We start from the raw sequence: 12,114 nt of genomic DNA on the forward strand, positions 1-12,114 counted from the left end.
TCGATGAAGATGATGACCAAAACCAAGAAAAGCTCGCAGAACAATCGGGTGTTGACCGTCGGACCATTGAAAAATATGCTATACGCCAAAAACGCCGAAAATATGAAGCCAGGCAACACGAGCTAATTTCCCTTGATGGCAACTTCTTGCTCATGCGTCTTACTCACCAGACCTGGCACCTTCCGATTATCCCTTGTTTGCATCGATAGCCCACGCATTCAATGATTTATGCTTCGATTCTCACGCTGAAGCCAAAAAATGGATCGATGGCTGGTTTGCAGCCAAAGACGAACAATTTTTTTGGAAAGGCATCCATAAATTGCCTGAAAGATGGGAAAAAATGTGTGGCTAGCGAAGGGGCATACTTTGAAAATTAAATTTGCAACCATTTTTTCACAATAAACGTTCAATTTAAAAAAAAAGTCTACTTTCATAGGTGCATACCGTGTATGTCTACAAATATATTGTATATGATGTGAAAAAATAAATTAGATTAGACATGAGATTATCTTTTTCTTGATTTTTGTTCAATATTGTTTTTATGTTGATGCACATCATATGTTAAATATACTAAACTTAAAGATGGAGTTTGGTGGTCTTTCTCCTAAAGATAGTGTGTGTGTGCCATCTTCATTACTCGCCGTGTTCCTTCATTTTTAGCAAGGATATCATTTTTTAACATGATTCAACACAATAAGACGAAGAAGAAAACAACGAATACACACACTCATATCCAAGTGGAGTAAAAGATGATGACTCATTAGGTTTTATTTCTTATAAAATATAAATTATTTATATTCTTTGTGTGTCCTTCTTCGTCATCATATTTTAAGAAAATGAAATATATAGTAAATACCTATAGACTATGAATGTACGTATAACTTTAAAATTTCAAGAAAAGAAAGAAACATCCAAGAGTTTTACGACAAGAACAATAAGAACAAAAATGTCAAGCCATTCTTTAATAAATTGTAATTACAACAATGTCTGTAGTCATCATTGAATTGTTAGATCACTAGTCCACATTTGGGAATGCAGTTTTTGCTTTTTGTCGTTCGCCAAAATGTCATAAAATATATACTACATACATACAAATTGTGCAAAAACTCTTCAAAATGCAACTCATCATTTTTATGTGCAATAATAATTATTATTAAACCGAGAAGATTCTCTCGTTTTTTACTCATCATTATCATATCCATGAATTGATTGAATGTACGTAGCCCACATGCAATACATACATTTGGACTTGTATCATCAATCATCATGGATGTCATACATCGCATCTCATTTTTGAACACGTCCATTTTCAATTGTTTATGAGTATATAGAGTTGGTTGTGAAGGTATTCTGAATGGAAGAAGAAGACGAATAAATGCGAATCATGATGCTCGAAAACTAAAAGTTATTTTTCGCAATTCATTTGAACATGACAACCTACCTCTGTAGAAGTACTTACTATACATATGTAATATAAGGAGAAAAGAGAGACTGACAATTACGGTGCATTTATTCTGTGTTTTTTTTATTGTCAGGTATACGCTCCTCTTGGATTATTATATTTATTGTTATTGCTATGTGTATGGATTAGATTACTCTTCTTACATGCATTCTTCCTTTTAAGGCCTCTTTATATCGCCCCGAGTGCTCCTTTTCCCTTCTTCATCTCTGCTGGAAGTACAAAGGCCTTCACTCTGATTGACGTGTTGTGTGATCCCCTCTCCATCTGTCTTTCAATTCCCCATTTGATTATATACCTAATAATGAAATGAAATGGATAATATCATCAAGAGTACAAGTTTGTTTGTTATGTTCTAATTCACGTCTTGTCCTTTGACGAATTTGATTATTCATCTTGCAGAAATGCAGCTGATAAGAAGGAGAGAAAGGGGGGAAACAAGTGTAGTAATAGTAGTAGTATACTGTAATCATAAATGGTAGTAACTAGTAGTACATATGTCAGTGCATGAACCAAGGGAAGAGGAAGAAAATAATAAAAAAAGGATAAGAGAAAGAGCTATGCTGCATGCACCACTACTTACTTTGATTCTGCAAAACACCTTCGCCATGTGCTTGGTGAAGAAATGTAAAAGAAAAGGAGTGAATTGCATTAGGAGGAGGGAGCGCTGGTTCTCTCCGCTCTCCCCTCCTTCGTTTGTAGTTAGTAAATGAGTGCGTGCGTGCGTGCTTTGTAACAATAATAGTACATCTAAGCACTTTTCATAAATATATTTTTTTAAACTGAAATTAGTTTAGTCACTCTCGTACCCTTAGTCCCTGTGCCATCCGCTCTCTCTCCCTATGTTTGTTTTCCCTAAACTTTTCGTTCTTCTTCGTTGCTGTTGCCTCCTTAGTCCTACATAGATCAATATGATAGTTCATTCTACCTTGAAGAAACATAAGAAATAAAACAATTTAGTCTAATTATAAGAAACCCATAAAAAGGAGAGAAATGGAAATTACCTCATAATTATAATATTATTTAGGCTATTAAAGTCAAAACAAAACAAACACGGAAATCATCCTGTTTCACAATTCAAACTTGTTCTACTATAGTAGTAGAATAGCACAATCATTGATTTACGGATCTGTGGTGAATGACTTACATATTTGAGCATTGCTATTCCCAAGGAGAGCCTGATTTGTTATGTTATTGGAAATGAGGGAAGAGGAGCCCGAGGATCTCTCCGTACGGAAACGTCACAAGTCCTGTCAAACGGAGATAACAAGTGAAAATGAGGATCTCCCTCCCTTTCAAAAACATATCCTTCTTCGGTTCTCCAATCTCATTGACGAACTACGTGCTCATCGAAACAAGGAGCACAAAGCACGGAAAAAGCGACGAACCTACACAGAATTTGAGGATGAGAACGCTGATAATGACGAAGACGATGTACTAGGGGGGAAAGAGGAGGATGACATCCTTCGTTTGAATACACCTAATCATACTTCACTTCATGAACATGACGAGTATCATGATGAAAATGGGAGTCGACATCATCATGATGGGATTAAGAGTAAATCCTGTTCATCATCGTCACATCATAGCAAAAATCACAATCACATTTTTTCCTCCAAAAATTACTCCACACTCATACAACTGCTATCCAAGTTTCAGAGGGTATTATTTCATTTGAATGAATCCTGCTTTTCTCTATAATTTATTTACATATATCATTAATATATCAATATTGTACACTCTAGACGACACCTGTCACTTACTATTGTTTTGTTTATTTAGGCCAATATGCAAATGAATCAACCTCCTTTATATGGCGGTGAACCCTCAGACTCCCTGTGTCAAGACAATTCCTTTTCACCCAGATCAGTCTTTTCCAACTTCTCAAGAGCCCCTTCATCTCACAACCCTTCCACTGGGGGTGGTGGGGGTGGGGGTGATGGGGATTTCCCCGAATTTCATCAGCATCATCTCTCAGTCAACACTCAAACACCCGTAAGAGTTATTTATTTTAAAATTGTTCACACTTACTTATTACTTATTTTGTTTGTTTTTCTTTTTGCAGATGGATTTCTTAAACAACTCATTTCATAGTGCAATAATCAGATCAGCAGGTGAGTCACTCATTAGTATTGTTATTAAGATTCAAGGGAGTTGTGCTAATAAATCATAATTATACATTGGAGTTACAACAACTACTAAACGTCAATCCTACTAATACACTTAAAACTAATAATTAAATGAGTTGATTTGTTTTTTAAACTATCGACCTCATAAAAATATAACTAAGGAATGATTTTTCAATTTTTTTTCTTTTTTAATGTACCACATAAAATTAATATTATTATTAATGTTTTTGCTCCTACGTTTATGCTATATTTTCTGTATAAAGTGAAAAACATGCTTTGTTTTCCCTACTCAATTGGAAATATGTACCTATTATCTATGAATAAGTATGCATTTTTATGGGTTTGATGGTCATTTTATGAAAAGAGAAAGAAACATTGTTTTGAACATTGCACTAAGATTATTAACTATTATTGATATTGTAGCCATGATAGACAATAATATCTACATTGCTCTTTTGGATAGTAGAGTCGATTTGCACTTGATGATTATTTGATTGCATACATAGTTTTGATAAAATAAAGCTCATTTTATTTTGACTATTTCCTCTTTCTTATGATAATGATTTGCAGTTTTTATTTTCGCAATGAGGGAAATGGTTTCTTGGTTGGTGGTTGTTGAAAAGATAGATGATAACTATGTATGTATATGTTACATACATACATGAAGTACTATATTTATATATAAATTTCCAAAATTCTTTAAAAAGAAAGGAGGAATAAAATGCTGAGTCATAGTGCCTCTTTTCTGCGCTTTTATTTATTATTAAGTAAAAGAGGGGGCCCATTTATGACGTCACCATCACTACTTTGGCTTATGTGGGGGGGAAGGAATGTAATTAATGATATTGACTAAGCAAGTTTTGTTAAATTCTAATAAATAACTTGGATTATTATTATTATTAAGCCCACAGTCACTTTTCTCCTTTTCATTTTCGTTATTACTATTATGATTATTTGTTGAGGACTTACATGCATACATTCATACATACATTCATACCTATGCATAATATATAGGTACATATTATTTTTAAACCATTACTCTGCTTCCCCTTCTTCTTAGTTGCTTATATGCATGTCTATTTTCTCTTCTTTGCAGATCCTGATTTGTTATTTCCTAGCGGGAATGAGAGTCTTCGTCATCATTCTGCTCCATCTGTCAGGTGAATATAGATATATTTTACTAGGGATGTGAATATTGGCTAAATTCCAGTAAGCATAAAAAACCCACCTGTGATAATGTCATACAAAATGGTAACTTTGAGAGACGACGATATCTACTCACCAGGGTTGGATCGGTCAAAAAAAAACAATCAATTCTGTCCTAATAAAATTTCTCAATCAGTGTACCGGTCTTTGACGGTATTTTATGTTAACTACAAGAACTGAAATGACGTAGACTAACTATGTCATTTCAGTTTGTCAACATAATCTCTTTATGTGTGTAGCTAGAACGAAATATTATACGTTCAGGATGAAAGGGATGGGGGAGACTGATAAGGAAATCAGTCCTAGGACCGATCTAACACTACTCCTGACATAAAGTACTATAAATTTATAAATAGTGCTCTTTGCTCGCTGATATACATACATATACTTTTCTTTAAAGATATGCTCACCTCTATTTAGCCAAATTTAACATCCCCATATATTATATTTATTTATACATATGTATATACTAGCAAAGGGTTACCCGGCGTTGCTCAGGCCAAGGAGTGAGAGCGGGAAAAGCACATCGACTTTTTCTTATTAATGTTTAAACTCGTTGGGTGTGGGTAAGCGTTCGAGTATTCTACAAACTCTATTGTATTTACGAATCCAATATTTCATTGGAAATCTATTTTTTATACCTAAAGAAACAAAACTGCTATTTTCCCCTGATCTTTTTTTTTTTTTTTTTTTGCACAAACACCTTTTCTGTTGGTGGCAATCAAAATTTTGATTTTGGCAAAATTTGAGGCGTGAAACAGGCTATTTAAGTTTGAATAAATTGTATTTTTTGGGTCAAAATTGGCCATTTTTAAGCCTTGTACCTCTGTGCTGAATATTATATTTTTATTTATCAGTTAAATGATCAAAAACAAGGTGCACAATATTTTTAAGTGGTCTAAGATGTCCTCAATGATTTTTATATCCCCCTGTTTTATCAAACATAATAATGTATCAAAATGTATCCCAAGTTGAAGTAATGGTTGTTGAACAAAAAGGAAGAACCTCATCTTGTGTTAAATTTGATAAAAAACGGGCAGTCTCTAATATATACTTACTCCACATATATCAAATAAATCAAACACACATAAAAAAGTAACACCCCTTAAATACATAGTAAATAGAAAATTGCAAGTAATTTTGACGTAATGATTTTTCTAATATGTTTTTCTATATATATTTATAATGTATATAAATGACTAGCAATTTTTCTTTTTCTTCTTCGTAGATTTAAAATTTGCTCGAACAAAAAAATATTTAAAAAAATTGCTCAGTTGTTTAATATTAACAACGATGATTAAGCTTTATTTGAAGAAGGAGAGGAAATCATATATGTATTTATAATAAATATATTTATTATTATTTGAAATTAAAATGGAAAAACAAGAAGAAGAAAAAGCTGCTCTGTCACCGCCGAGCCTTTTTTATATGATTTTTATATAAATATGCTTGCTTTATTTTTAACTTCGTCATGATTAAAATAGATTTGCATTATGCTTAATAATATGATTATTTTAAAATATGTATGTAAATAGTAGTTCATCATGATGACGATGATTTAATAGTAATAATAGTGTATTCTCATGTTTTCCACTTCCTCAGGCCATCACCTGTTCCAAATTCAGTTGGTTCACTCTCTGAAGGAACTATCTGTTCCCTACCAGCCCCTCTACCCCTAACATCAGCATCATCATTTGAACGTCCTGAAGCGTCATCATCTGCTTCTGGAATTGATCATCCTGAGTTTATTCATTATCCAACCAATAACGACACTGCGATATCTGGACCTGTAATATCTCCCCATGATGGATGTCCATATCCAAATGGACCCCTCTATGGAGGAGAAGCTGCTGCTTCTGGATTGCCTCCATATCCTCAGCTCAATCATTCTTATGCCGTTCCTCCTCAACAACAACAACGTCTACCACCTGCGTTCATTAAACAGGAAATTAAAACCGATCTTCCTTCTGAGAGCAACAACAATAGTAATAATATTAACAACAACAACGAGCTTAAAAGAACATTGGATCACGGTAATACACATTCCTAATTAGTAATTGTATTAAATCAGTCCGACTTACTTTTGATAGTTACTTTTTTATTCTTATTATTATAGTTGTCTTATTCAACTCATATTTTATATTTTCAGGATTCCGAAATTCCACTCTCGTCAAAACTGAAAAGGATGCTTACTCATCCTCCTCTTCGACATCGTCTTCATCCTCATCCTCCTTCAAAAACTCATCCAATTCCTCCTTTTCAAGTGCATTTCGATCCCGCTATTCTAAAGATGAGAAAAGAGCTAGGGATATTGGAGTGCCCTTTTCCGTGGAAGACATTGTCTCATTGCCCATGGATGAATACAATGACATGATTGCACGTCATGCTCTCACGGATGATCAGTTGAGTCTCTGTAGAGATATACGCCGTCGTGGGAAAAATAAAGTTGCTGCTCAAAATTGTCGAAAAAGAAAAATTCATCAAATCACGGAGCTCAAAACAACAATTGATCTTAACCGAGAAATCCAAAATCGACTCATTGAACAGCGATCTCATCTCATTCGTATTCGTGAAGAGTATACCGAATTAGTCTTGGATGCTCAAAGACAATATTGGAGTAAAAGTAAATATGATCCGGATTTGTTTGAGTTCAGATTTTCGGATGATGGAAGTAGTGTTGCGGTTGTACCTAAAATTTCTACCACGACGAGGGAAGATGTGGTAAGCTCGCTTTCACAGAGATCAACAAGAATCCATCAAAATGTGAATTCTTTATTTTTTCAGAGTGATACCAACTATCGACATTAGGAAGTTTATAGTCATAGTCAGCAAATAAAATTGGTTTTTTGTGATATCCCTACGCCTAAGAATTAAAGAATATGAATCGTCTTTCTGAAGCCCCGAGAAATATTAATTGGATCGGTTTCAATTTCTTTGGATATAATATATACATATTTAAAAATATATATATTTTTTTTAACAGACAAGTTAAAAAGGAACTTTGGGGACAAATTATTATTATAATTGAATTTTTGTCGTTAATTTAATAAAACAAACAAAACAAAATTGTGACAATCTATTAAGGATTGTAAAAAGCTATATATTTTCTCCCTTCTGTCTCCCCTCCCCCTTTTCTTGCTTTGTTTGAATACTTAGATGATGATGATCCTAAAAACACTCTAGGGTATGTTCTGATGTCAGAAATATTAATAATTAATCATTATATAGTTTACTTTAATTGAAAAAAAAGAAAACAGTATTTTATGTATTTATTGTGCTGTTTTTTTCCCTTCACTTTCAAGAGATATTAGATTCAATATATATATTATGTACAAGACATGTATATATTGTTAACTTTTTTTTTGTTGCAATTGTCCCCCTTTTATACAAGCATCTGAATGATTAATATTACTACATAATATTAGAAATGGAGTTGATCCAAATTTAAATGGACTTTTAGTCTGTGGTTGTGCGAGTACGTGAATAATTGCTCGGGATTTGAAGAAGAAAAATAACTTCCTCTAGATTAATCAGACCAGACTTGTAGTCATGAACGTCATTCATTAATTAATAGATATATTATAGTATATGTATGTGACAGATTATTATTCATAATTTAACTTTTTGTATGTTTTATATATTATATCTACATAATATAATATTCATTGAGAGATGCATCTGATTGTGTGATCTCGTTTTTTTTTTCAGTCTTTGTTGTTCTCATAATATATTTTTACCTTTTCTTTCATAAATTGATCAGTAGTCGTCTGCTCAAACGTGTTCTATCCTTCTTGATGATGAACACTGTTAGCTTTTTTTGTGTTTTTTTTTTAAAACAATGGCATATGGAAATATGCCATTGCTTCATACCACAGCATCCAACTCCTCCTATAAAGTAAATTTACTATTTTCTACACGTATTATTAGTATATATAATGTATATTTATCTTTATGTCATTTATATTTTTAATACATCAAAAATTAACTCTGAATTTGTCATTTCCTCTCTCTCTCTCTCTTTGAATAATTAATTCTTCTTGAAATTTGTAGATTCTTAAAGGTTTTTCTTATTTTGCATTTTCATTCTTTCTTGGGAAGAATTAAAAAAAAATGTCAAATCCTTTATAATACCAATAATAATAATAATTTACCAAGCAGCGTTGTTAATTTCATACACATTTTTTCAGCTTTTTTTACGAGTGTGACAAACAAAAATTTAAAATGAATTGAAAGAATTAATTAATGTTTATTATTGCATATTATATTCACTTTTTAAAAATTACTAATTTTTACCTTTAATTTTCGTGTGTTGTAAAACTTTTTACGTCAACATACAATCATCATATTATGTATAATATAATATTTATATTTTATTAAAATAATGTGGCTGTGATATTATTTGTGCTTTATTTACATAAGATTATGTGTTATGTGCTGTTATTAAAGCTTGTCTCTTTTCCTTTTGTGGCTCAATATTGAAATGATTGTAAGAATATTGATATTTAGAAAAAGTACAAGTCTTATCAAAATTAGTTGCACTATTTACTATGAATGAAATAATCCATAGTATCTAGAAAAAGAGATAGCTATCAAACCAAATCAACAAGATCTTTTTTTAGGTTGACTTGCCAAGCTGGACATGATAAATCAAGCCAAGACTGCAATTATCTGAATTTGGAGAATTAATCAAAACTATCCTCGTGCACTCTTGTTTGAATCTGTTGCTCTCCTGTTTCCATGTCCATGAAACGGATAATTTAGCAAAATTTCTATGTTGAAAAACTGTTACACAAAAGCAGCGCCCGAATAAATTCGCAAGAGTGGGTGGGGTGTGTAGCAATATTAAATCATGTTGTCATACAATTTTAATATTAAGTATATGAAATATTACGTTTAATGGCTCCTATAATCCCAGTGCCAATGCCCTCATATTAAGGCTACAGGATCCAACATGTACATTGTATCTGACATGGTCTGAGATTCGACCCTGGGCTCACTCCCAAAATTGGTAAAATATCAAGTTTTGAATTCTTATAAATAATACATATTTTCTAAATCAAAATTTTATGTAGAATCCAAATCTGAAGTCAGAAATGCAAACTATGCAATGGGTTTTTTAGATATACGCTTTTTTGCAAAGATATGTCTAATCTGACGAGGGGAAAAATATATTTTCAGCATTTTCAAGTTTATAAATGAATCAATTAGTCCAACACCGTTAGTTGTGAGAACCTGTAGTTGTTTTATGACAAATTGGGCCTTGATTTAGTTCATATCAAGTAGCTGCTTGTCATGTGATTGCACACTATTTTGCTTCGTAAAAATACAAAATTCAGAAATATTAAGTACTTTGACTCAAATTGGGTATCATTTTCATAAAGAAATACGTCTTAGGTATAATCTATTTACTTTTCACGAATATAGATCATTCCATATTTTTGTCACGTCCTCTCGTAATGCCATATTACCAAAAAAAAAAAAAATCGGAAATATTACACCTTTTTTTTGTGTTACGCAAAAGCAGTGATTTTTGTCCAAAATTGGTCCCAAATTCAAATTTATTGGCTAAACCACACAAAATACAGGAATGAAACTTGAAAAAATCATAATCTACAGAGATTTTTACATTAGAAAAAAATTACTAACCAATTTTCAATGCTTATTTTCTACCTTAAATATTTTTTTCGGACTTACGGCAGTGAACCTGGGGTCAAATCTTCAACCATGTCATATATATATATTACACGACTGTGCTAGTTGGAATTTGTACACACGTCTTATGACTTCTAATTTATTTATAAAACCATTCTATTTAATAGGGCGTTTTCACTGACGTCATAAATTGCATTATAATCGAAGGAGACTACATTTTCTTAGGGGGGGGTGAAAGTTGATGTTTTTACATTATTTCATTAAATTAGGCAATAGAGGATAAAATTTTTATAGATAATGAGGTTTAATTCATTTTATTTGTTGGTCCCATTTTGATATGGAAAAAGTTTACTATTTTTCTTAAGATGAATGAATAAAGGGTTTTCTTTGTTATAAAACTTGGATGTTTAGGCCCTCAAAATGGCCTACGTCACACTTAATACTGAACTAACTACTAATTGATGCTATTATTTCATTTTGATTCGTTAAAATTACTCATTCGTTATGTACTTAAGATTAATTAAGATAGGCCTTTTCATTTTGAAATATGCCATAGAATATCCCAAACAGTCAGGTAATTAGATTTTCAGATAAAGAGATCTGTCAGTGTACTTATTTTGTGTTCCTTTAGTAAAGGAAAGATTTACAAGACCATTTCAAAGCAGTATAATTAATGTTCCTTAAACATAAAAATAAAACACTATGTCGAGGCAACAACTAAGGTAAAAAAGTATAAATGACTCATTGATTTTAAAATCTGGACTGAATTGGATATTGCTGTACTTATAGTAATTTTTAACTGTTTAATAGAAGGAGTAAAACCCATTTAAATTTTGTAAGATCTCATGTATTAAGTGAAACTTTATAGGAACACAAATAATTGATAATGCCTCATTCTATTTTTTTTTGGTAGTAATTGTATCAAATCTCAACTTGACATAATATACTCAACACTTCCTAAGATGATTATCCCAAATTACGGATTCTTTCAAATTAAAAGAAAAGAAACACTGAGCAGAACAATTTTCAGCTAAAATTGGCATATTGATGCGTGCATCAAGTGTACGGATTAAAGTATGTTTCACTTCCAAGAAGAGACGAAAGGGTTCAAATTGTACAAGTGTTATTCATGGCCTATAGCCAGGATACACTAAGGGATGGGTCAGCAAAAATAAACAAATACATTAGTCGTAATAACAAATATAGGTAAGTGTACTAAATATTTTGAAAACTTTTTGTGAAATTAGATCAATAATTGTAATAAGGTTAATTATGATTTACAACAAATAAAAAATATAGATGACTAGGAAAACAACAATAATAGGAAATGATATAAGGAATAAATGATATCATATTTATCTTTAATATATACGTACTTGTCCTCAAAATTATTCATTACACTCGTTAACTTTTGTGGTAAAAAAAAGGATTTTTGTCGAGTTTTTTTATAAGTTATATCACTTATGCAAATGAAAGAATGGCAACTATTCTTAATTCCAGAATACATTAATTATTTGTGTATTTTATTGAAGGATAAACAAAAAATACTGTTCAAAATTATTCATACCCCTGCCATGTTAATCTTTATTCTCAAGTTATTTAATGACCTTACAATGGAATAAATATCCATTTTGTAGAGCCAATATTACAAAAAACATCTTTAGATCA

At 31.7% G+C, this 12,114-nt stretch overlaps 1 protein-coding gene across 9 annotated transcripts in view; it reads left to right on the plus strand.

Moving 5' to 3' along the window:
- The window catches only part of LOC121128905 (uncharacterized), a 48,746-nt gene extending 39,960 nt beyond the window's left edge, over nt 1-8,786 (plus strand). For all 9 annotated transcript variants that reach the window (XM_071892999.1, XM_040724520.2, XM_040724530.2 and 6 more), the window contains 6 exons: nt 3,242-3,454; nt 3,525-3,573; nt 4,685-4,748; nt 6,397-6,827; nt 6,944-7,515; nt 7,579-8,786. In XM_071892999.1, the coding sequence (XP_071749100.1) occupies nt 3,242-3,454; nt 3,525-3,573; nt 4,685-4,748; nt 6,397-6,827; nt 6,944-7,515; nt 7,579-7,602 (1,353 nt within the window). In that variant the 3' untranslated portion in view covers nt 7,603-8,786. The remainder of the gene's footprint in view (nt 1-3,241; nt 3,455-3,524; nt 3,574-4,684; nt 4,749-6,396; nt 6,828-6,943; nt 7,516-7,578) is intronic.
- The last annotated feature ends 3,328 nt before the right edge of the window (nt 8,787-12,114 follow it).

The sequence above is a fragment of the Lepeophtheirus salmonis genome, chromosome 1, assembly GCF_016086655.4.
Source record: "Lepeophtheirus salmonis chromosome 1, UVic_Lsal_1.4, whole genome shotgun sequence".
Taxonomy (NCBI): domain Eukaryota; kingdom Metazoa; phylum Arthropoda; class Copepoda; order Siphonostomatoida; family Caligidae; genus Lepeophtheirus; species Lepeophtheirus salmonis.